At 38.9% G+C, this 27776-nt stretch overlaps 1 protein-coding gene across 1 annotated transcript in view; it reads right to left on the reverse strand.

Annotated features, from left to right (window-relative positions):
- Positions 1-27776, reverse strand: part of OCA2 (OCA2 melanosomal transmembrane protein) — a gene marked incomplete at its 3' end in the record, with an annotated part of 367555 nt that overhangs the window by 68804 nt on the left and 270975 nt on the right. Inside the window, exon 23 of the mRNA XM_081289957.1 lies at positions 24305-24398. Within this exon, the coding sequence (XP_081146083.1) occupies positions 24305-24398 (94 nt within the window). The remainder of the gene's footprint in view (positions 1-24304; positions 24399-27776) is intronic.

A 27776-nucleotide genomic window follows, 5' to 3' on the forward strand; every position in this document is an offset into this window, starting at 1 on the left:
GTGCCCTCTTCTGATCTCCCATGTATGTGGTGGGTACCCCCTCTCAGGGATGATATTCCCATTCCACATGTTAAATGTGTTGCCATGGTGGCTATCGTAGGTGACCGATATTAGACACACTGGGACAGCATCCAAGAATGGACACCTGCTCCAACTCAGGCCAGCCAGAACCCTTCCACGGGGAGCCCATATCAGTCGCTCGCTGAAGCTGTGGGTGGCCATTCCCTGTCGCGTGAAGGAAGCTCCACACTGAGCAAGGCAGATCTGCAAGATTGCCAGAGGCGGTGCCTGTGAGGCCCAGCTACACACAGCCCATCCGGGATTGGTGAATCTTCAGGTCCATTTCCCTTTTTGCCTAAGCTAATTTGGTCAAGGTTTCTGAAATCCATACCTAGTCTTGACTAGGTGTGTCCCATATTTTTCCTCACCCTCCTCTCCAGCAGTCAGGGCTCTGATGTCCAGTGCGCACTCCCAGGTCAGCTCAAGTCCCCGTATTTACACGGCTTCTCTCTGTTTCTCTCTTCATCTGAGACTCCTCAGGCTCCACACTTGCACCCCCAAGTGCCAATCCAACATCTCTCATTCCATGTCACCAATGTTGACGTTTAACACACGCAAAGCCAAACTCTATTTTCCCCTCTAAGACTGCTCCTGCACTTGATGTACCTGTGACGATTTTTATTCTCCTCATTTTCACTCCTAATTTGTCAATAAGCACTGTTGATTCTACCTCCAAGCTACCTCTCACCTGCCCACTTTCCCCACCCACCCTGTAAGCACCTTGCCTCTAACTAGTCTCCTTGTGCCACTCTTGGTTCCTCCATGTTCACTGTACCACTAACTGTGAAAAATGGTCTTTTAAAAGTAAGAATCACTTTGCATTGCTCCCAGTCACACCTGGAATAAGATCCAGCCTCTCTCATGGTGAAGTGTGCAGCCTGTCCACTGTCCTTCGGACAAGGTGACGTGGGTGTTTCAGAGGTACCATACAATTCACTTCCTCAGGCTATTTCCCATCTTGGACACTTAATGTTTTTAGCAAAGTACTTTTTTGTTGATACTGGGTAACAGTTTGTATGTTTTACATACAGTTATATTTGTTGCTCCTCCCCTGGAAAATCACCAAGTTCAACAGATGGTGTCTGACTGGTTTACCCAGTGCCACCTGGGCCCCATTCTTGTTCATTACATGTGTTGACAGATGGATGAACATAAATGAACAGACTTTTTTAAAATACATATTTCATGACTACTTGTCATAAAATATGGCCTTATCAAGTATTTGATAAATGCCTTAGTTATCTATAAATATACCACTTCAAAAGAATATCATCCATGTCAGTGTGTCTAAATTCATTATTAAAAGAGTGCATTTCATTATTTTTCAAAACAGCATATCCTACAGGAGAAAGTGCAAATTAAGCCAACAAATATGTCATCTGTCATAAGAGGACAGCCTCAGAGCCCCCAACATGACCACCATCCTTGAACAGTGAGCTACACTCCATCATTTATGTCCTTGGTAAAATTATTACATTCACACATTTGCTTATGGAGATTGCACCAAAAGATGAGTAGTGAAGTTTTGGGACTATCTGACCCCCACTTCCCTTTATTCCCCTTTACCAGGACATTTACTCTCTAGTCATATAAATCTCTTATGTCTTCTCAAGTCATTTTAAATTATTTTAATTTGCTAATTTTTTTCTGGGTACCATAATGGTTGGAATTGAGAATTTCAGTCATTCTATTAACTAATAATATACAGAAAACAATCTGCATAAAAACAATTATTTTAGATTATAAGTGGTCCCATTGGAGCTCTTTCCAACTGTAAGAAAATTGACAATGCAAAAGACATGGGGAAATTTCCCTTTAGACTACTTCATGGTATCAGTTTTCAAGTTTATATTTGAGAGTATAAAGTTTTAGAGTATAAAGTAGCCTCTTTGGCAGGCTCTCACCCCATTCTCAATAAATGGTCTCTACAAAAAAACCCACGACCATCTGTGGACACCCCACTGACCCCTGTCAGGGAGAGGGGGCTAGAGATTGAGTCAATCACAAATAGTCAGTGATTTAATCAATCATACCTTAAATAATGAAGCCCTAAATAACAGAGTTCTGGGAGCCTCCAGGTTCGTGAATACATCCACATGCTGAGAGACCATGCACCCCAACTCCAGGGACAAGAGCTCCTGCACTGACGACCCTCTGGACCTCGCCAGATGTGCTTCCTCATCTCACTGTTCATTTGTATCCTTCATGATATTCTTTACAATAAATTAATAAAGACAAGTAAAGAGCTTTTCTGAGTTCCCTGAGCCATTCTAGCAAATTAGAGAACCTGTGGAGAGGCGTTGTGGGAACCTGACTTTGCAGCTACATTGACTAGAAGCGTAGGTGACCTGACAGTTGTGACTGGTGTCTGAAGTGAGGGCAGTCTTGAGGACCTGAGCTCTTTACCTGTGGAGTCTGTGGCTCACTCAGAGCTGGTGTCAGAATTGAACTAAATGGTAAGATACTTACTCGGTGTTGGAGAACTAAAGAATCAGTTTGTGTGAAGAAAAAAAAAATACTTACAGATGGCAGAATTTTGCTAAATTGGCCTCTCTTTTAGCCAAATTCCACAGTTAATCAGTGATTCCTGCTGAGGTTCAGGAGTACACACATAAGAGTAACAGGGTATTGCACAGAGATTCACACATCACTCTGACAAGTACCATCTCCTATGGACTTGGTCAATAAGGCACACGATAAACCACGGTGGGCAGCTTATTACCCAAATCACCAATCCAGGGGGTTCCAAAGTAGATAGGCCCGCCTCTTGTTAAGGCCTCCTTGATAAGAATTTAGGCCTTCTAGATATAATGGGTCCCAGAAGGCAAGAGTCAATTTGTGATTAACACATACCTCTTTGAGACACAGCATGAGTTCTTAAAAAACATCATGCAATGACGACAGATTTGTTTGAATCTTTGTATCACTTAAGACTCTTACAGTTACAAGTGATAGAAAACCCAATTGAGAATGGCTAAAGCAAACCCAAGATCAGGTGAGCTACACATCTACAATAAATGAAATGACATAACATATTTTCCAAATTTGACATTATGATATTATTATTATTATTATTATTATTATTATTATTATTATTATTATTATTATTTTGCAGTACTGGGGATTGAACCCAAGAGTGCTCTACCCTCTAGCCCTGAGCTATATCCCAAGCCCTTTTTATGTTTTTTTAAATGTTATTTATTTATTTAGGTACCATGGATTAAACCCAGGGGCATGTTCTTATAGCCTTTTTATTTTATTTTTTTATTTTGAGACAAGGTCTCACTAACTTGTTTAGGTCCTCGCTAAGTTGCTGAAGCTGGCTTTGAAAGGGCAATCCTGCCTCAGTCTCCAAAACAACTGGGATTACAGGAGTTTGCCACCATATCTGGCTTTTATTTTTTATCTTGAGATAGGTTCTCAATACATTGTCAAGGCTGGCCTCAAATTTGAGATATTCCTGTCTCAACCTCCCAAGTCTTTGTGATAACAGGCATGTGCCAACATGCCTGGCTACATTATTATACTTTAACCCACATGTCTTGACAAACACATTCCTCCATCAAAATGTTTCTACCCTAGAATCTGGGAAGGCCAGATGACACAGAGTTATAGAGAGATTCCTAAGAGGCCTCAGCACTTGGGCCCCCAGCTCTTTCAGTCTCCAAAGCCCAGATACCAGACCTGTGAGTGAGTAAACATCAGAAGAGTCTAGCCTCCAGCCTTTAGGGAGCCCCTAAGAGTCTGAGTGGAGCAGAAACAAGTTGGCTTTTTCATATTCTGTGGAGATGGTAGAATTAAGAGTGAAATAATTACAGCTTTGATCCACTACATTTTGGGATGACTTGCTTCATAACCATAATAGCTGAGATAAAGACAAAGTGACCAAGATCCCTTGAGCTCAGGCACCATCTCAGGCTTGTTGCAACAGCATGCAATGGCAGTGGGCTTTTATCTTCACCCTAGTCAGTATAAAGGTCTTTGTCCTCCAGCACCCACCAACAGTATGCTGGTGCTGCATGTCATCCCTCCATTGTTCCTTAGTGGCCTGAGTGACTCTCCTTCAGTTAAGAGGTAACAGGGTATTGCTTCCTAGACAGCACCCAAGGATGCACAAGGTGGTTATCCCTCATCACAATGAGCCCATTGCTTTCATAAAAAATAAAGAGCAAAATCATTAAGCAGTTACCAGAAACTTTACTGCACCACCTAGAACTCTCCCGATGTGTATTCAGGACACTTAGGGCTTCCTCAATCCGTGTGGAACCCTTTTGCCCTCAAGAACTTCAAACAGCCCTCCAATGTCCCTAAACTTCTTAACTTCTGCCCCAAGTTATGACCACTGATCAGAGATATTTGACATTCAATGTATTAACTTGCTCAAGCAGCATCACTCCAAAGCTGAAGGCTGGAAGTCTTGGTGCAAACCAACAGGCAAGCCTCCTTGTGTTTGTATTAAGGGTGGAGAAGGAGGGGTGGTTGGCAAAGGAGGGGTGGTTGTCTTTGTCTTCCTCCAGTTACAAAAGACATGCATGCTCTAAAACTGAAGCCCACTTCTGCTTCAGCAAGGGAAGGGCTATGTGAAAAAAATTGCCTGCCTTTCTTTCTTTCTTTTATTTCTTTCTTTCTTTAACAATAATATTGTTAAAAATATTGTATTTTTTAATAATACATGGGCAAGACCAACATTGAAATTTACATTCACAAAATATTGATCTCACATCCATGATTTTAACTCTCAGGAGGCAAGAAAGTATTTGACTCTGATTCAGTGAGTTTAAGCATTGTGATCAATACAGAGATTAACCTTTAACAACACACACAATATTATTACATTAGCATCTGTTTTGATCTTTGAGAAAATATGAATGTCTAGCTAGATATCCCAAAGCAGCAGATAGAAGGAAGGCTTTATAAATCTACAAAGAATTTTATTCTGATTTTGTGTTAGTCAATGGTCATGATCCTTTTGAATCACACTAAACAAAGCCAGGACACCTTCAAACATTGCTTCTGGTGTTTCCTAAACAGTTTGTTCTGTGGATATTTTTTTCTTTTTAATCTTATTTACCAATTTGATCATGTTTTTAAAGCCTCACAATAATTAATTATGTCCTAATAAATCTCAAAATAAAACAAAATGTGGTGACAAAAAATTTATTGGAGCTAACTTCCACAACAAAATTCAATAGAATGTGTCTCTCATTTAAAGAAATAGTGGAAAATCTACTTTATCAGTTGATGAAACAACCTTTTATTGACCTGTATACATTGCTTGGGTAGGAGTGAAGTGGGGGTAGCCTGGTCCCATGGAAGAATGCCCACAAGACTGTATTTCTAACCAGTGAAAAATCTGTAGAATAATCTCCAGCTTAAAATTAATCTCCAACAACAAAAAGTCTTATCCTTCTTAAGGAAGCAGATCCCAAAGAAGAAAGAGTCATGGTAGAAAGAACAGAAATAAAACTGGGAGTTAATGATGTTACTCTCTTCTCAAGGAGAATAGGGGTTCTGAAAGCCAAGGTCATGACAGTCACCAATACTGTCTACATCTGTGCACACTGCTCACAAAATCTAGACAGGTCAACAAGAAACACGATTCAAACCACACAGATTCCACGGCTTTCAGTATAACCAAAGACAACACCAGAAACTTCATGCCACTTATCAGTAAAGAAATAAACATCAGTCCCCAACAAAGCTATCTCTCATATTCCTGTCCCAAGCCTTTGCAGACAACCAGAGGAGTTTAGAAAAACTTCATGAAAAATAGAAGAGTTTTATAAAATTCATAAAGCTGAGAAAAAATAACAGCTAGAAGTAGAAAGACCACTCTAAGTATAAATCTACTGGAAAATAATCATGGGTGATCAGTGCATAATCTGCAGAAAAAGAACATGGACATGCACAGGCTTTAGGTGACAACTCAGGCAGCATCCTTTCTGGGGAGAAGACAGCAACCAGGAAGGCAAGGGTACCCCTGGGAACTGGGAGGTGAACAGGAAAGCAACCATAGGAGAAAATATACAATCCTGTAAGATAAAAAGAACCAAATTTGATGGACATCCTCCAGATCCATCAGAAAGCAAAAACAATAGATTATAGAATATACAAAGCACTGCACTGACCAAACAGGGTGCTCTGGAGCCAGGAATCTTGGAACTGACCCAAATGGACAGCCTATCCTTTAGTGCATGTATAAAGGAAATGTCACCTGTCCAAGGCTTCCATGAGAATAAAATTGAGCATGGAAATTTAAACATTGAAGCATATAAGGATGTCCCCAAAAAGCAAAATGTGAACTCAAAGTAATAATGGTAATAATAGTAGTAATAATAATAAGAAGAAGAAGAAGAAGAATACTGTATTACACCACTCTGTACAGAATTACATAAATGCAAATAAGCACACGGGGATATGAAAAACTGACTTGAATCAGAAACCCAAGAACTAAGAGCAGAAATAAACAAAAACACAAAGAAACAAAACAAGAAGTCAAAGAAAGAGACCAAATTTTGTCATAAATGATGATTAAAACATAGGGCATTCCAGAAAGAATATAATCAAATGAAAATAGCATAAGGAGCACTGAATAAACAAGAAATAAGAAAATAAAAATAAAGTAGTAAAATAAATGAGAGAAAGTGGTTGAAATGGAAGACAAGACACAAAGAGAACATAAAACATGGGGGATTCCAAGATGGCCGCGAATAGAGTGCATCACACCCCGTGTACCGCGTCACTGCGCAGGTGAATACGAGTTAGAGCGACAAAAAGCTATCTTGTTAGGAATTTACACCAAAATTGGGGTGCACCGAAACCTAGAGGAAGGATTTCCAGCACCGAGGATCAGTTTTTGAGTATCAAACGCGAGCCAACTGTGCGACCGGAGATCCAGGCTGACTGATCCGCCGTCCACCACGCGGCCTTCCCAGCCGCCGAGAAGCGACCAGCAAGCAGAGAGAAACAGTGCCACGGATTCTGTGGAATCCTGCCGGATGTGCCCTCACTGAGTACCAGGCTGAGTTCGGGGTTTGAGACGGGGAAGGAAGTGGTCCAGTTCTATCTCCCACAACGGAAAGTCCACCAAGGAAGCCAGCGGCCACCATCTTGGAGAGCTGACGTCACCACCGCCACTCTCCGACAAATTGCAACAATAAAACAGGTGTGTGTTACTCAGCCCATCTCCTATACAGCGGGGAATTCGAATAAATTCTCCCCCAGGCTTTCTGGGGGAGGGATTATCAGAACGAGCCTGCATAGAGACACGGGGAAAGGTAGAGACACCTGACCTTCAACTCCCCCTCCCATCAGCAGCGAAAACGAAACCTGTCTAGCCAGCGCTGGGGCAGGGGCAAGCAGAAAAAATCAAAACAATAGGGTGCCAGGGTTCCCAATAGCCACCCTCCACACCCAGCAAACTGCAGGCCAAGAGGACAGTTTGGACTGCCGAGAGGCATCACACAGGGGAAGGCGGGGCTAGCAGGAGAAGCCAGGGGATGAGAGGCCAGGCCCACACGACTGGGTGGCTAGAGACCGCTTACCCGCTGGTGACTGACCGCCTGCCCGCTGCCCACGTGACTGGGCGGCTGGAGTCCGCCCGCCCGCCGGCGACCACCCGCGCGACTGGGCGGCTACAGACCGCCCACCCACGGGCAACCGCCTGCGGCCCCTGCAACTGGGCAGCTGGAGACCACCCGCCCACCGGCGACCGCGTGGCTACACCCCAAGGTGTGGCCCAGCAGGTACGGCGCAGAGACTCTAGGAAGAGGTCTATAGCCAGGCCTTCATGAAGGAGCCAACCGAGAGCTGAAACCAACCAGAGACAGACCAGTCCCACCCCTCCCTTTGGACACCCCAGCAAGGAGCCTGGGGCCTGCCATAGCAGAGAGGTGATGTCACTGGAGTTAGGCCGACGGAATTCCTTCCCAGCGGAATCCACTTTAGCAGGCATAGTCTACCAACACAAAGGAGAGACAACAGAGATATACAAAACCAAAACAAATTTATAGGAGAGAGCAGAAACACAGCAATCAAACAGAGCTGGAAAGTAACGTGAACAACATGAAAAAACAAGGGAAAAAAGGATTACAAACAATGCAGGACAACTTAAATCTACAGGAGGACCTAGAAGCATCAGAAACATGAATAGGGAAAGAACTCAAGGCATACCTAACTCAGATGGAACGGAATATTAGAGAAGACATGAGACAGCAAGTCCAAGCAATGAAAGTATATTTTGAAAATGAATTAAACAAACAAATTCAAAAGGCAAAGAATGAGCTTTACCAGGAGATAGAGATTTTAAAAAAATCAAACAGTAATCCTAGAAATGCAGGAAACTATAAACCAAACTAAAAACTCAAATGAGAATATTACAAATAGACTAGATCAAGTAGAAGTCAGAACATCAGATAATGAAGACAAAGTTTATCAACTTGAAAAGAATATAGTCAACACAGAAAAGATGCTTAAATCCCACGAGCAATCTATTCAAGAGATATGGGATGTCATAAAAAAACCAAACTTGAGGGTCATCGGGATAGAAGAAGGTACAGAGGTTCAAACCAAAGGAATGAACAACCTATTAAATGAAATAATTCTAAAAAACTTCCCAGAGATGAAAGATGGAATGGATTGCCAAATCCTGGAAGCCTACAGGACCCCAAACATTCAAAACCGTAATAGACCAACTCCAAGACATATAATTATGAAGATAGCCAACATACAGACCAAGGAGAGAATATTAAAAGCTACGAGAGAAAGGAGGCAGATTACATTCAGGGGTAAACCAATTAGGTTAACGACTGATTTTTTAATCACAGACTTTGAAAGCGAGAAGATCCTGGAACAATGTATTTCAAACGCTGAAAAATAATGAATTCCATCCAAGAATACTGTATCCAGCAAAATTAAGCTTCAGATTTGACAGTGAAATTAAAATATTTCATGATAAACAAAAGCTAATAGAATTCGCAGCCAGAAAACCAGCACTACAAAGCATTTTGAGCAAAATACTACAAGAGGAGGAATTGAAAAATAGCGCCCAAAACTAACAGTGGGAGGTATCTCAGTAAAGGGGGGGAGAAAAATAACCAAAGAGGAAAAACTAGCCAAACTAAAATAAATAAACAAATAAACATGACTGGAAGTACAAACCATATTTCAATTGTAACCTTAAATGTTAATGGCCTAAATTCACCAATCAAGAGATATAGGCTAGTAACCTGGATTAAAAAAACAAATCCAACAATATGCTGCCTTCAGGAGACTCATATGATAGGAAAAGACATACACAGGCTGAAGGTGAAAGGTTGGGAAAAATCATACCACTCACATGGCCCTCGGAAGCAAGCAGGAGTGGCCATACTCATATCGAATAAAATCAACTTCACACCTAAGTTAATCAAAAGGGATAAAGAAGGACACTATATACTGTTAAAAGGAACCATCCACCAACAAGACATAACAATTATCAATTTGTATGCACCAAATAATGGTAATGCAACGTTCATAAAACAAACTCTCCTCAAGTTCAAGAGTCTAATAAACCACAACACAATAATTATGGGTGACTTCAACACACCGCTCTCACCATTAGACAGATCCTCTAGACAAAAGCTGAATAAAGAAACTATAGAACTCAATAACAAAATCAATAACCTAGACTTAACCAACATATATAGAATATATCAACCATCATCAAGTGGATACACGTTCTTCTCAGCAGCACATGGATCCTACTCAAAGATAGACCATATATTATGCCATAGGGCAACTCTTAGTAAATATAAAGGTGTGGAGATAATACCATGCACCATATATGATCATAATGGAATGAAACTGGAAATCAATGATAAAAGAAGGAAGGAAAAATCCTGCATCACCTGGAAAATGAACAATATGTTACTGAATGATCAATGGGTTACAGAAGACATAAAGGAGGAAATCAAAAAATTCTTAGAGATAAATGACAATACAGACACAACATACTGGAATTTATGAGACACAATGAAAGCAGTTTTAAGAGGGAAATTCATTTCCTGGAGTTCTTTCCTCAAAAAAAGAAAAAACCAACAAATAAATGAACTCACACTACACCTCAAAACCCTAGAAAAGGAAGAGCAAAACAACAGCAAATGTAGTAGAAGACAAAAAATAATTAAAATCAGAGCAGAAATCAATGAAATTGAAACAAAAAAAAACACTGAAAAAATTGATAAAACTAAAAGTTGGTTCTTTAAAAAAATAAATAAGATAGACAGGCCCTTAGCCATGCTAATGAAGAGAAGAAGAGAGAGAACTCAAATTACTAACATACAGGATGAAAAAGGCAATATCACAACAGACACTACAGAAATACAGATGATAATTAGAAAGTATTTTGAAACCCTATATTCCGATAAAATAGAAGATAGTGAGGATATCGATAAATTTCTTAAGTCATATGATCTGCCCAGATTGAGGAAGACACACACAATTTAAACAGACCAATAACAAAGGAAGAAATAGAAGAAGCCATCAAAAGACTACCAACCAAGAAAAGCCCTGGACCGGATGGGTATACAGCGGAGTTTTACAAAACCTTCAAAGAAGAATTAATACCAATACTTTTCAAGCTATTTCAAGAAATAGAAAAAGAAGGAGCTCTTCCAAATTCATTCTATGAGGCCAACATCACTCTGCTCCCGAAACCAGACAAAGACACTTCAAAGAAAGAAAACTACAGACCAATATCTCTAATGAATCTAGATGCAAAAATTCTCAATAAAATCCTGGCAAATCAAATACAAAAGCATATCAAAAAAATTGTGCACCATGATCAACTAGGATTCATCCCTGGGATGCAAGGCTGGTTCAATATACGGAAATCAATAAATGCTATTCACCACATCAATAGACTTAAAGATAAGAACCATATGATCATCTCGATAGATGCAGAAAAAGCATTCGACAAAGTACAGCATCCCTTTATGTTCAAAACACTAGAAAAACTAGGGATAACAGGAACTTACCTCAACATTGTAAAAGCTATATATGCTAAACCTCAGGCTAGCATCATCCTAAATGGAGAAAAACTGAAGGCATTCCCACAAAAATCTGGAACAAGACAGGGATGCCCTCTATCACCACTTCTATTCAATTTAGTTCTTAAAATACTAGCCAGAGCAATTATACAGACAAAAGAAATTAAAGGCATAAAAATAGGAAAAGAAGAACTTAAATTATCACTATTTGTGGATGACATGATAATAAATTTAACAGACCCAAAAGGGTCTACAAAGAAACTGGTAGAGTTAATAAATGAATTCAGCAAAGTGGCAGGATATAAAATCAACATGCATAAATCAAAGGCATTCCTGTATATCAGCAACAAAACTCCTGAAATGGAAATGAGGAAAAACACTCCATTCACAATATCCTCAAAGAAAATAAGATACTTGGGAATCAACCTAACAAAAGAAGTGAAAGATTTATTCAATGAAAACTACAGAACCCTAAAGAGAGAGACAGAAGAAGATCTTATAAGATGGAAAAAGGTACCCTGTTCATGGATAGGCAGAACTAACATCATCAAAATGGCGATATTACCTGAAGTTCTCTACAGGTTTAATGTGATGCCAAGCAAAATCCCAACGGCATTTCTTGAAGAAATAGATAAAGCAATCATGAAATTCATATGGAAAAACAAAAGACCCAGAATAGCAAAAGCAATTCTAAGCAGGAAGTGTGAATCAGGCAGTATAGCGATACCAGATTTCAAACTATATTACAGAGCAATAGTAACAAAAACAGCATGGTACTGGTACCAAAACAGGCAGGTGGACCAATGGGACAGAATAGAGGACACAGAGACCAATCCACAAAATTACAACTTTCTTATATTTGATAAAGAGGCTAAAAGCATGCAATGGAGGAAGGATAGCATCTTCAACAAATGGTGCTGGGAAAATTGGAAATCCATATGCAACAAAATGAAGCTGAACCCCTTTCTCTTGCCATGCACAAAAGTTAACTCAAAATGGATCAAGGAGCTAGATATCAAATCAGAGACACTGCGCCTGATAGAAGAAAAAGTTGGCTCCGATCTACATATTGTGGGGTCGGGCTCCAAATTCCTTAATAGGACGCCCATAGCCCAAGAGTTAATAACAAGAATAAACAAATGGGACTTACTTAAACTAAAAAGTTTTTTCTCAGCAAGAGAAACAATAAGAGAAGTAAATAGAGAGCCTACATCCTGGGAACAAATTTTTACCCCTCACACTTCAGATAGAGCCCTAATATCCAGAATATATAAAGAACTCAAAAAATTAAACAATAAGATAACAAATAACCCAATCAACAAATGGGCCAAGGACCTGAACAGACACTTCTCAGAGGAGGATATACAATCAATCAACAAGTACACGAAAAAATGCTCACCATCTCTAGCAGTCAGAGAAATGCAAATCAAAATCACACTAAGATACCATCTTACTCCAGTAAGATTGGCAGCCACTATGAAGTCAAACAACAACAAGTGTTGGCAAGGATGTGGGGAAAAGGGTACACTTGTACATTGCTGGTAGGACTGCAAATTTGTGTGCCAATTTGGAAATTAGTTTGGAGATTCCTGGGAAAGCTGGGAATGGATCTACCATTTGACCCAGCTATCATTGCCCTTCTCAGACTATTCCCTGAGGATCTTAAAAGAGCGTACTATAGGGATACTGCCACATCAATGATCATAGCAGCACAATTCACAATAGCTAGACTGTGGAACCAACCTAGATGCCCTTCAATAGATGACTGGATAAAAAAAAAGTGGCATTTATACACAATGGAGTATTACGCAGCACTAAAAAATGACAAAATCATGGTATTTGCCGGGAAATGGATGGCATTAGAGCAGATTATGCTAAGCGAAGCTAGCCAATCCTTAAAAAATAAATGCCAAATGTCTTCTTTTATATAAAGAGAGCAACTAAGAACAGAACAGGGAGGAAGAGCACGAGGAAAAGATTAACATTAAACAGAGACGAGTGGGGGGAGAGAAAGGGAGAGAGAAGGGAAATCGTATGGAAATGGTAGGAAACCCTCAATGTTACACAAAATTACATATAAGAGGTTGTGAGGGGAAAGAGGAGGGAACAAGGGAGAGAACTGAACAACAGCAGATGAGGTAGAGAGGGAAGATGGGAGGGTAGGGGAGGGGGGATAATAGGGGATAGGAAAGGTAGCAGAATACAACAGTCACTAATATGCCATTATGTAAAAATGTGAATGTGTAACCAATGTGATTCTGCAATTTGTATTTGGGGTAAAAATGGGAGTTCATAACCCACTTGAGTCCAATGTATGAAAGATGATATGTCATGAGCTTTGTAATGTTTTGAACAACCAATAAAAAAAAGAACATAAAACATGACAACTACTTAAGCCTATGATCCAGCAAACCTTTCTGGCATGAAAAGAAGACATAATTCTCCACATTAGAAGGCCTGTGGGATACCTGAGGATATTTTAGTAAAACTATTAAACTTAAAAGATAAATTTCAAAATCCTCCAGGCCTGCAGCAAAATGATCAAACAACTTACAAAAGTAAGAGAATTAGGTTCCCAAGAGGGTTCCCTCAAGCATGCCCAAATGAGGCCACTACGCAGCAACATTTTCACAAAATTCAAAGCAAGTATGTATGAGCCAAGGATTTATTAGATATGAAGCCAATCTCTGTGTTACATGTAAGGCCAATGAAACACTGAAACCTGCAAAATCTCAGGTACTTGGGAACTTTTCTTAAAGATCAACTTTACCTGTCAAAAACCTAGGGATACTTCAACAAAAAGACCAATGGTGAGCATCCAATAGACTTAATTCTAGATCTAAGACCAAAATAAGGAAGCAATAACAGAAGAATAACAAACAGATGTTATACCAGGGGCAGTGGCACACACCTGTAATCCTGACAACTCAGAAGGTTGAGATAGGAGAATTGAAAGTTCATGGCCATCCTCAGCAACTTAGTGAGGCTCTAAGCAACTCAGTGAGATATTGTCTCAAAATTTAAAAAAAAAAAAATTTAAAGGGTTGGGGATGTAGCACAGTGGTAAAGCACCTCTGAGATTAACCCCCCGTACCAAAAAAAAAAAAAAAAAAAAAAAAAAAAAAAAAGAAGAAGAAGAAGAACATAGATGTTATGTGTTTGGAAAGCAGAAATAATACAGCCCACAAGTAGGTAGAGATAAGAGAAAAGTAAAATAAACTTATCAATGGTCATGTAGCAATAAGCAGAAGTCAAACCATATCCTTAGAGTCAGAAATAACCAGGTGTAAAAGATTAAGTTAGAAAAGAGGACTACAGTCATTTGATCAAGCATGAAAACAAAGGCAATTATCAGAACAAAACATGAACCTTCCTAATTACAAAAAGAAATTTTAGAAAATAAAAAATATATAGAACAGAGAAGCACAGTATGTAAAATATGATATACACAGTAATATAATACAATTATAAGCAGATATGTGAGTTAATTGTTATTGTTATCTCCAAACAGGCAGCCCAACGTGATTATAAGGCCCACCCTTCAGCCCCATCTCTGAAAGTGGTTGCATATATCTTGGGACACCCCCACTGCTATCTTGAGTTACCTCTGCTATTGCCACCACCACTTTTAGTTGCAGTAGCATCCATCTAGGCACTGGCCAGGGACTGGAAGCATCAAGATGAGGCTTAGGTAACTTGTAAGGACACTATAAGATTATACAGTAGAAACTGTAATACCTCAAATCTGCACTTCAAGAAAGGAAAACACATAGACAACATGGGAAAAAAAAAGAAATAAAGTGCCCCTCAAAACCAAGATACTACAATAATAGAATCCATTGACAATGCAGTTGATGAAATGTCAGAGAAGGAGTTCTGAATGTACATAATTAAAATGATCTGTGAATTAAAGAATAACATAAGAGCAAATATAGGCAAAAATTGATCACTCCAACAAAGAGATAAGGGAGCAAATACAGACAACCATTGATCACACCAAATAGAGATAAGGGAGCAAATACAAGTAGCAAAAGATTACTTCAAGAAAGAGAGGTTCTGAAAAAAGAAAATCAGGAATCCTTGAAATGAAGGAAACAAAAAACCAAATAAAAAAATCAAGAAAAAGCATCACCAACAAACTAGATCTCTTGGAAGACAGAACATCAGATAATGAAGACAAAATACAAAATTTTGAAAATAAATTTGACCACACAGTGAAGATAGTAAGAAACCATGAACAGAACATCCAAGAATTATGAGATAATTATGGGATAACCACAAAAGACCAATTCTAAGATTTATTGGGATAGAGGAGGGCACAGAAATTCAAACCAAAGGAATTCACAACCTCTTCAATGAAACAATATCAGAAAATTTCCCAACATAAAGAATAAATAGAAAAATCAAATACAAGAGACTTACAGGAAACCAAATGTACGAAATTACAACAGATCTACGCCAAGGCACATTATAATGAAAATGCCTCACATACAGAATAAGGATAGAGTCTTAAAGACAAGAGAGAGGAATCAGATCACATACAGGGGAAACCAATTTGGATCTCAGCAGATTTTTCAACCCAGACCTGGAACAACATATACCAAGCTCTGAAAGAAAATGGATGCCAATCAAGAATCTTATAGCCAGCAAAACTAAGCTTTAGATTTGATGATGAAATAAAAACTTTCATGTTAAATAAAAGTTTAAAGAATTTACAGCAAGAAATTCTGCACTACAGAGCCTCCTCAGTGAAATATTCCAGGAAGGGGAGATGAAAAACAACAATGAAAATCAGCAAAGGGAGGAACTACACTAAAGGAAAGGCCAATCAAAGGAGAAACCAAGTTAAGTTAAAAACCAAAAATAAACCAAATGTCTGGGAATAAAAATCATATTTCAATAATAACCCTGAATGTAAACAGCCTAAACTCATCAATTAAAAGATAGACTGACAGATTGGATATAAAAAAAAGACTCAACAATATGCTACCTGTAAGAGACTCTTCTCATAGGAAAACATATCCGAAGACTAAATGTGAAAAGGTGGGAAAAAACATACCACTCACATGGACCGTGTAAACAAGCAGATAAAGTGGACTCACATCAGATAAAGTGGACTTCAAACCAAAGCTAGTGAGAAGGGATAGAGATGAACATTTCATACTGCTTAAGGGATTCATACATCAACAAGACATAACAATCATAATTATCTATGCCCCAAACAATGGGGCATCCATGTATATCCAACAAACCCTTCTCAACCACAATAATGAAATAGAACACAATGCAGTCATACTAGGTGATGTTAATATACCTCTCTCACTATTGGATAGATCTTCCAAAAAAAACTAAACAAAGAAACTATAGAATTCAATAAAACAATCAATAATTTAGACTTAACAAACATATACAGAATATTCCATCCGTCAACTGTGAATACATTTTCTTCTCAGCAGCACATGAATCCAAAACAGACCATATTTTATGCCACAAAGCAAGTCTTAGCAAATACAAAAAAAAAATAGACACACTACCCTACATTGTATCTGACCATAATGGAAATTACAAATCAGTGATAAAATAAAAATAGAAGATACTCCAACAGCTGGAGACTAAATAATATGCTTTTGAATGATGGGTAACAGAAGAATCAAGGAGGAGATAAAAAAAATTACTAGAGGTAAATGAGAACTCCAAAACAACTTATCAAAATCTCTGGGACTATATGAAGGCAGTGCTAAGAGAAAAATTCATTGCATTAAGCTTATTCATTAAAAGAAGAAAAAGTCAACAAGTAAATGACCTGACATTACATCTCAAAGCTCTAGAAAAAGAACAAACCAACACCAAAAGAAGTAGAAGACAAGAGATAATTAAAATCAGGGCAGAAATCAATACAATTGAAACAAAAGAAACAATTTTTTAAAATTGACAAAACAAAAAGCTAGTTTTATGAAAAAAAGGAATAAAATTGACAAAACCTTAACCACCCTAATGAAAAGAAAGAGGGAAAGAACTCAAATTAGTAAAATTTGTGATGAAAAAGGAACTATCAGGACAGACACTACTGAAATACTAAAGACTATTTTGAAAATTTACACTCCAGTAAAATAGAAAACCTCAAAAACACCAACAAATTTCTAGAGGCATATGATCAATCCAAACTGAATCAAAAGTACATTTACAATTTAAACAGATCAATTTTAAGCAAGGAAATAGAAGACGCTATCAAAAGCCTACCAACTTGGGCTGGGGATGTGGCTCCAGTGCTAGAGTGCTTGCCTGGCATGCACGGGGTGCTGGTTTTGATCCTCAGCACCACATAAAAATAAAATAAAGATGTTGTGTCCACCAAAAACTAAAAAGTAAATATTAAAAAATTCTCTCTCTCTCTCTCTCTCTCTCTCTCTAAAAAGATATGGAAATCAATAAATATAATTCATCACATTATATGATAAGAATCATATGATTATATCAATTGATGCAGAGAAAGCATTTGATATAGCATCCTTTCATATTAAAAACACTAGAAAAACTAAGGATAGTAGAAACACACATCAACATTGTACAATCTATCTATGCTAAACCCAAGGCCAACATTATTGTAAATAGAGAAAAATTAGAAGCAATAAATGAATTCAGAAAAGGAGCAGGATGTAAAATCAATACCCATAAATCAAATGCATTTCTATACATCAGTGATAAATCCTCTGAAACAGAAAGTAGGAAAACTACCCCATTGACAATAGCCTCAAAAAAATAAAATACTTGGGAATCAACTTAATAAAAGAAGTGAAAGACTCTATAATGAAAACCACAGAACAATAAAGAAAGAAATTGACCAAGACCTTAGAAGATGGAAAGATCTCCCATGCTCCTAGATAGGCAGAATTAGTGTTGTCAAATGGCCAAACTACCCAAAGCACTATACAGATTCAATGTGATTCCAATTAAAATCCCAATGCAATTCCTTATAGAAATAGAAAAAGCAGTCATGAAATTCATCTGGAAAAATAAGAGTCCCAGAATAGCTAAAGCAATACCTTAGCAAGAAGAATGAAGCAGGAGGCATCACAATACCAGACCTTAAACTGTACTACTACAAAGCTATAATAATGAAAACAGCATGATATTGGCACCAATATAGACTTGTAGACCCATGCTACAGAATAGAAGACACAGAGACAAACTCACATAAATACAGTTATATCATACTAGACAAAGGCGCCAAAAACATACAATGGAGAAAAGATAGTCTCTTCAACAAATGGTGCTGGGAAAACTGGAAATCCATATGCAGCAAAATGAAACTAAACTCCTATCTCTCACCATGCACAAAACTCAACTCAAAGTGGATCAAGAACCTAGGAATTAGACAAGAGACCCTGCACCTAATTGAGGAAAAAGTGGGCTCAAATCTTCATCACATCAAATTAAGTCTCAACTTCCTTAACAAAACTCCTAAAGTGCAAGAAATAAAATCAAGAACCAATAATGGGATGTATTCAAACCAAACAGCTTCTTCTCAGCAAAAGAAACAATCAATGAGGTGAAGAGAAAGCCTACACTTTGGGAACAAATTTTCTCCCCATGCACGTCAGAGCACTAAATTCCAGAATATATAAAGAACTCAAAAAACTCAACACCATAAAAACAAACAATCCAATCAAAATATGGGCTAAGGAGCTGAACAGATACTTCTCAGAAGGATATACAATTAATCAACAAATATATGAAAAAATTTTCAACATCTCTAGTAATTAGAGAAATGCAAATCAAAACTACTCTAAGATTTCATCTCACACCAGTCAGAATGGCAATCATCAAGAATACAGAAACAATAAGTGTTGACAAGGATGTGGGGGAAAGGCACATTCATACATTACTGGTGGGACTGCAAATTGGTGCAACCACTCTGGAAAGCAGTATAGAGAGTCCTTAGAAAACTTGGAATGGAACCGCCATTTGACCAACCTATCCCACTCCTTGATCTATACCCAAAGGACTTAAAATCAGCATACTATAGTAATGTAGCTACATCGATGTTTATAGCAGCTATTGAACTAAAATTTGGAACCAACCTTAATGCCCTTCAATAGATGAATGATAAAGAAACTGTGGTATATACACACAATGGAAAATTACTCAGCATTAAAAGAGAATAAAATCATGGCATTTGCAGATAAATGGATGCAGCTGGAGAAAGTCATGCTAAGCTAAGTAAGCCAATCCCCAAAAAACCCAAGCCAAATGTTCTCTCTTATAAGTGGATTCTGATCCATAATGGGGAGAGGGAGTATGGGGAAAGTGGAGGAACTGTGATTGGGCAAAGGTGATGGAGGAGAGGGCAGGGGTATGGGAGCAGGAAAGATGGTAAAATGAAATGGATATCATTATCCTTGGTATATGTATAATTACACATATAGTGCAGTGCTACATTGTGTATAACCAGAGAAATAAAGTTGTGTTGCAATTATGTACAATGAATCAAAATGCATTCTGCTCTCATATATATATATATATATATATATATATATATATATATATATAATTAGAAGGAAAAAAGAAAGAAAGAGAGAAAGGAAGGAAGGAAGGAAGGAAGGAAGGAAGGAAGGAAGGAGTATGTATTTAAATATAAAATGTGAAACTAAACTAAAACTTTAAAAAGCTAGAAGAAAATCTTTAGTATCTACGGCTAGGCAAAGAGTTCTCATGGTATCATGCTTTTGATGTTCAAAACGGAAAATTAAAAGGAAAATATTATATACTGGGCCTCAACAAGATTCAAAATTTTTGCTTTGTATAAGAACCTGTTGAGTGAATGAATAAACCATCCAGAGGCTGTGATAAAAGGCAATAGCAGCTTTATTCATAATTGTCCCAATCTGGAAACAACTCAGATGTTCTCCAAAAGGCCAGTTATTGGACAAACTGTGGATATCCTTACCATAGAAGGCAATAAAAGGAAAAAAAATACTTATATATGATATATATATATATATATATATATATATATATATGGATTATGTAAATATGTACATATATACATAACTGCTAGGCAATTATGCTGAGTGACATAGAGCCAATCCAAGAGGCCACATATTGTATAATGCTGCTTATATAACATTCTTGTAATGACAAAATTTTAGAAATGGAAAACAGTCCAGTGGTGGAGGGTGGAGGTGGGAGGGAAGTGAAAGTGATTCATAAAAGAACAGTCCTTGTGGGAAGGGATCTTCTGCACTCTGACCTTATCAGCTTCAATTCCCTGGTTGTGGTGTTAGACTCCAGTATTTCAAGATTCTACAGTTGGAAGTAACGGGGTAAAGGATACATGGGATTCCTATGCATTATTTCTTACAACTGCACATCAATCTATGATTATCTTGAAAGAACAAGTTTCATTAAAAACTTTTAGTAACACCATAATATGTCTAGATAAAACAATAAAGTTTATCTGTTTGACTATAGAAAATTCTGAAGTGAGAAGATCATTCCTTTCATTCTCAGCAGAGGCAGATGAGAATCTAAACAGAAATAAGTAGGTCAATCATTAAAAACCCCTTGTAAAATTTAAAAGACCAAAATGAACTTAAAAAATAGTCACAAAACAAGTCAGAACTGATTCCTTGATATGCAAAGACAACTTTAAAAAAAGAACAGGAGAAATTCAATTCTCCCAAGAGAAAGACATAAGCAAATAATATGAATAGAAAGTTTATAAAATGAGACATGCAGATATACTATACCTTTATAGAACGAGTTTAACCTCAGTAGAATTAATAATAACAGAATGTGAATCTGCTGTAGTCTGCCACATGGGCAATGAGTGTTGAATATGGCAGGAATGTGTCTCAGTAGGGAGGTGCTGTAAATAGCAATAGCAACATTCCAGATGCCAGTTTGTCAATATTTAAAAACATGATTCACTTAGCCAGCAACTGGATATCAGGAATTTATTTTAAATGATCAGAAATAAAGCAAAATTTATTATCCCATCAATGTTAAGAACAAGAACCAATCTCAATGCCCAACAAAGGAGAAATAAACAGGGATATATCCACATGTGGTATGCATAAATATATCCTATTTTGGAAGAATGATTAATGGCCTGTTAAATACTCACAATTTATTATGAAGAATAAAAGGTAGAATGTCATGTGATTTTAGAACTTAAAAAAACACATGTATCATATAGTAGACAGGGAAAATGTAAGAAAACCCAAGAAATTATAATCAGTGGCTATTTCTGGGTAGAAAAATTATAGGTTATGTTTATATTTTATTCTTTTACATATTTTTCATTAAAAACATATTCACACAATCAGAAAAGTAATAATTTTTAAAATGAAGCAGGAAGTCAACATTTTGAACTGTGAATCATAAAGAAGCTACCTTTTATAAAAATAAAATTTTAAATGTGGTAAATAAAAGTCAAGTTAGTGAATATGCAATTGCAAATTCAGTACTTCATGCAAACAAGGGCCCTACAACAACTAGATGACCACACCTTGGGAAAACTGCTCTGGTTTTCCCATAGCAGGGACCTACCAAGAAGGATAGCAGCTAGAAGAACAACTATAATCAGACCAAAATAAATCATGGCCCTTGACTACTAACCAAAGGGCATTTTTCCCCAAAAAAAATAGACATAATTTATAATTCCAGGAGCTAATGAGCTTATGAGGAGACAACTAGCAGCCCTGCCCAAGCTTTCTGAGACCACCAAGTTCCTAAAAGTCATCATGGCATTTCAATATAATATACACATGTATACTCATGTACTATGCACATAGCTCATCAATTTTTTATGTGAAAAATATGTAAAAGAAGAATTCATTGTACACATGTACCATCTCCATACACTTCACATGTCCTGAGTGGTGTGAAACCAACCTTTTTCCTTAGTCAGATGTCCTAGTGAATATTCCAAAGTGATGCTAGGGGAAGATCAGAGTGGGTATATAATTGTCCTAAAAACTCTCTTTTTCTGTTTCATAAGATTAATCATACCAGGCCTCCCTGTGAGATCAATCACTAGCACACAATAGCCCTGAGGTTTCACTGCACTCTGAAAGTAGAGAGGAAATAGAGGGGCCAGTGTAGCACATGCTTAACTAACCAAAGAGGCTAGGCACACTTGAGTGAAAGCCCTTCAGCTCTGCAGAAACTAGGACCCGGGCCCAAATGAGAGACTGCTGGTTTGTCAGAACAAGTCTGTATCTCCCCTGCAGCCCGTCTTCAAGTTCCCTTCTTGACTCATCCTTGAATCCCCTTCTTGGCTGTGCTCTGAGTCTAGACCCTCACTGTCTCTGGAGCAAAGATGAGAAGATGGCAGTGTGAGGGGGGCCATCCTGCTGAATGCTGACCTCACGAGAAAATTCTTAAGTGACAGGATCATTCCTTTCACTCTCAGCAGAGGCCGATGAGAGTCTAAGCAGGAATAAGTTGGTCAATCATTAAATTTGGCACCTTGTCCCTAAACAGCAGGGTCAGCAATGTGCCCAGAATCCTGCAGGGAAACACACATTCAGTATCCCCCATAGCTTGATCACTAGCCCAGCAACTCCTTCTACATCCAAGGAGTATCATTCAAATTAATATCTCAGAAAAATTGACAAGTATTGCTAGTTTTTCATGAACCAGGGAAGTGGCCAATATAGTAAATCTGCCCCAAATTGGAAGCTTTCTCTACATACAGAGCAGTTGCTGTGTGGTATGACTGTGTCCCTCAAATTTCATCTGTTGGATGGGGCTGGGGTTGTGGCTGAGTAGTGGAGTGCTTCCCTAGCACATACGAGGCCCTAGGTTCGATCCTCAGCATCACATAAAATAAATAAATAAAATAAAGGTATTGCATCCAACTACACCTAAAAACTAAATATTAAAAATAAAATTTCATCTGTTGGAAACTTAATTTCCAAATTCACGTTAATGTTATCGAGAGGTGGGAACATTAAGAGGTGACTGGGTCCTGAGGGCTCTACCCTTATAAATTTATTAAATAATTCATGGATTAATATCTGAATTAACTGGTTAGTGAGGGAGTAGATTTATTATATAAGCAAGTTGTCCGTGGCACACTTGCTCTGCCATACCCCATGAAGCTTTCTACCATGTTATAATGCAACAAGAAAGCCCTCACCAGATGCCAAACAGATGCCAGAATCATGCTCTTGGATTTCCCAGCCTCCAGAACTATAAACTTAAAAAAAACCTATAGCCAGATATAGCTATTTTGTTATATTTAGTTATAACAACTAAAAATGGACAAGATCACTATTCTTAGTCCTTGCTTGGATATCACAGCCAGGGTTCTTGCCCAAGCCCAAGCCCAGGCAATCAGCACCCCGAGGAAGAACAAGTGCCTGGAGCAGGCATGGCTATCTCCACAAGCTGTGGGTTACTCTGCCACTCAGTCAAAGCTGAAGGTTGGTTCTGAAACCCATTACTGTGCATATACCCAACTGAGTTTGTAGTTGAAGAACTTCCATGGAAATATGACTCAACTCCGAGGGAGTGAAGTTCATTTTTGATAGCACCATTTTATAGGACTATTCTGTTCTCTCACCAGCTTGCAAGGTGCAGTTGTGCCAGGTAAACACAGGTGTGCAGGGAACTAAGCCCCAAGAGTAGAAAAAAAGCACACTTTGGAGCAAGTTCTCCTTCACAGAGACCAGCTCCGCTCCCCTCTTCTAGACTTTGCCTCTGTGTGCTCTTCCTGAGACATGCCCACATGTGGAATGTCTGCTTCCAGAATACCTTCCGCATGGTGATCCAAGCCCCAGTCTGCAATATAATCCCTGATAACAGGGATATTATAATCCCTGCTAATAGGAACTTCCTTCTGTGCACTCTGGTGGGAGGAAGTCAGGCTCTCGTTATGCACCATCTTAATGGACAGTCAAGGCACAGTCCCCAGTGAAATTTTCAAGAGAATACCAAACATGAAATATCCAGCAAGCCCACCACCATTTCCTGACTCCAGGTTCAAGCTGAATTATTCATAACAGCCTCTGTGTGACAGAGCTAGTTCCAGCAATAAATTTTTAATACCTTTTTCTTTCTGAGCTAACCGCACCTATACCAGAGTCTCTCTAATTGCTAAATGTATGCTTATCCCTGTGTGTAGCAGAATGCATTATTGTGTTAAAAAAATCCAGTAAGTCTCAAACTAGGTAGTTAAACAGAAATTTTAAATGAGTTTTTTAAAGTACCTGAAAAATTCCATGAAAGAGAATCCATATCCATGTTGCTCTGCAATTCCTGCACAGACGACATTTGCAGATGCTCCAATCAGTGTCCCATTACCTGGAATCAAAAATTTTAAAACAGAATAAAATTCCAATTTATCTTGGTGGTAGGTTTCTGCTCTTTTGTTCTGTAATATTTGGACAATTTCAGAGGCTTTGATTTGATGATTACTTTACAGGCACGATCAAAGTGATTGCTTTGTAAATAAATATCTAGACACACGCTTGCAACCAGAAAATAAGTTCTCTGCTTATAAATACCATGATTCCCTCTCAGATAGACTATATCCTCTCTGTGATAGAAAAGAGAGAGAGAGAGAGAGAGAGAGAGAGAGAGAGAGAGAGAGAGAAAGAGAGAGAGAGAGAGAGAGAGAGAGAGAGAGAGAGACACTAAGGAGAATGGGCAAGTCATAGTGGAATCACAAGATATGTATCCTTTAGAGGAAAATGCAAGTAGAGCTAAGAACCACAAGTGAGAATGTGTGTCCTCTGAGACAATGGAATGAAATCTCAGACAAAAACTGCCTTCCTTGGGCTCCAGGCCCAGACACCTGCCAGGAAACTCAGTGAATGAAAGAATTGATGAAAACAACCAGGTGAAACAATGGAGTTTGGCACTGTTCACCAAAGGGCATCTCCTTCATATGAAATACCTTCTCAGGTAAGTCTTTTTTGACAGTGCACAAGGTGAGGAGAGACACACTGTACACACATGAACATAAGCCAGTGCACAGGGCCTGGGTAAGGGATAGAGCCAAGACCAGCCAGTCAGATCATTAGATCTCCCCCTTCCCTTCACACACTCACAATGATTGATTCGGGGAAGGGTGAATCTGCATGGTCAAGCCAATGGGCCTCTTCTTTCCCTTGAACTGTGGCAATCAATTAACAGGAATGGTTACATGACCCAGATACAACCAATGTAGCTGAGTGCTAACATCTGTGCCTAAACATTTGAAGAACAGACTCTTTCTGTGGAGGACTGGTGCACTGTGAGACACTGCTCTGTAACTACCCACAGCATATCAGCCCAAGGGAATGACCTTCTGCAAACAGAAAGAAGAAGGAGGACCCATGTCCCCATGAAGAAATGAGGCAGGGTTCCTACTTTTGCCTTGGGGAGGTAGATGACACAGAAATGAGCAGGGATGGTAGAGGATTATGTCATGTAGTTGATTGTGCAGGCTTTATACATTGGGTTTCCTGGGAATGTGGTGTGGATGACACCATAGAGATTGCTCTCCCCTCAAAGTCTCCCTAAACCAGAAATGTCCTCATAACCTGACCTCCCCCCCCAAACTAGGTCCTTGCCTTTTGAGCCATCCCTTTGTAAGAAGTCAGCTGGCCTCCTGACTTGGGATGTAAAACATTATCTTATTAAGTCTCATTAACCCTGTTTGTTTTAAGGATATTTTCAATTATGGGAAACAGGAAACCTGACTAACAGTAGCATAATCTCTCATGGAATGAGAAACTTGGAGGTGAAGGGCTGGTGAGCCTCCATTCAATGTCTCATGTCAGAGTCAGGTCTCTTTAATTCTCTGAGCATCTCTTTTTATCATGAGATAGTTTCATGGCCACATCTGAAGCAGGAAGATGTGGAAGAGAATGGGCACCCACCTGTTTGTATGAGGGAGGCAAAAACATTTCAAAAGGCTTCTAAATAGCCTCTCCTTCTGTCTTATAGTCAGTAAAATGAGACAACCAAACTGGACATGGCCTAGGGAGCTACAGAGAAGGAGGTGGGGAGGGAGTTGGGTCAGCCCCCCGGTGGTGCATTATATTTGCTGGTACAGCAGAAAGAATTGCTAGATAAGGATTCAGAATAGCTCACAGTCTCAAATCTTCTAAGCACTGTAACTTTTGCAAACCACGGATCATTTCTGTTCTATTAAGAAGTTTTTTGATATAATGAAAGAAACATGCAAAACAAGATGATGACAGCAATAGAGAAAGTCTCTGTCTCCCTCTCATGGGATGGGCCGTCAGAGAAGGAGCAAGCCCAAAGGTGTTTCTGCAGGGCTCCGACAGGATTTGTTCTGTTTGTCTGTATGTTCCACCACCCACCAACATGCACAGAGCTGGTCCCACACCGGACTGGAGAAGACTCCAGGCATCTCTGCCAAATGACAATGTCCAAAGGAAGAAGCAAGTTTGTTCTCAGGAATAGGGAAATCATCAGAAGCCTCCTCTACCCCCAAAATACCCCCTCAAGCTTCCTTGATTACAAATGGCCATTCTTACCCACCTCTATGTCAGCTACCTATCAGAGAAGGAACCATCGGCCTATTCTTCCTGTCATGGGCAGGAGAATGGGCAGGAGAAATGTAAGGGAGCCAGCTTCACCTGTGGGAGATGAGGACAGAACCACGTCCATCTCCAGACATCTCATGGAGTAATTGTGGAGTCACTTAAGATTGCAAGTGTACTATTCAAATGCAGTACAGTGGTACAGTGGTTGTTGCAGTACAAATGCTTCCTAACTTACAATGGGGCTACATCCCAACAGACCTATTATAAATTGAAAATGTTTTAAGTAAAAAATGTTTTGAATACCCCTCACCTAGAAAACACCCTAGCTTAGCAACACCACACTCACTGCAGAGGATCCGTTGTTTCCCCTTGTGATCATGTGGCTGACTGGAAGCTACAGCACACTGCCACTGCCCAACACTGAGAGAGTGCGGGGGGAGGTGGGGGTCTTGCTGCAGAGTGCTAGCTCAGGAAAGTAGTAAAACTCATAATTTGTAGAATGGTTTCTATTGAATTTATATCACTTTCACACCACTGCAAAGTCAAAAAATTGTTAAGTCAGATCACTTGTAAGTCAGGGACTGCCTGTATCTTGTAAAATACTAGCAGAGTTTTCATGGCACCACAAATGACATAGGTTCCATGTAGCAAGGATAAAGTGATCCTAGGTGTCACTACCCAGCTCAAGCCTCTACCCCAGTTCCATTTACATAGAAGTAGATGGGGAATGAAGTGTGCATGAGCAGCTGCTATATTTCTTGGCATTTCTGGGTTATCCTACACGGACATGTGATCAATGGATCTAGAGAGAGAATGAGAACCATTTTGAGAATTATTCCATTCCCTGCCCTGTTTTTGATGAACGTTTCATACAAAGAGTCTCCGGCCTAACTTCTTGTGTCAGCCAGTGCAAGTTGGATTAAGTAGGCCATGCTCCCATACCAGTAGTAATTTTCCACTTGACAGAAAACATGAAAATGAACTCTATGTACTGGCATTCCCTTTGGCAAGTTAAAGAGCCACCTGTCCTTCAAGATACATGACCCAAAGAAAGCAACAGGTTTGAATACAGCCACATGCTGCTTTAATTGTCCCCAATCTCTCAATAGCCACGCACAGAAGCATTCTTCTTTTACCTTGTTCTTTGAGTTCATGTCACTTCCTCTGCTCAGTGTTTCTGCCC

This window comes from Spermophilus citellus (genome assembly GCF_964194105.1).
Source record: "Spermophilus citellus genome assembly, chromosome: 4".
Lineage (NCBI taxonomy): Eukaryota > Metazoa > Chordata > Mammalia > Rodentia > Sciuridae > Spermophilus > Spermophilus citellus.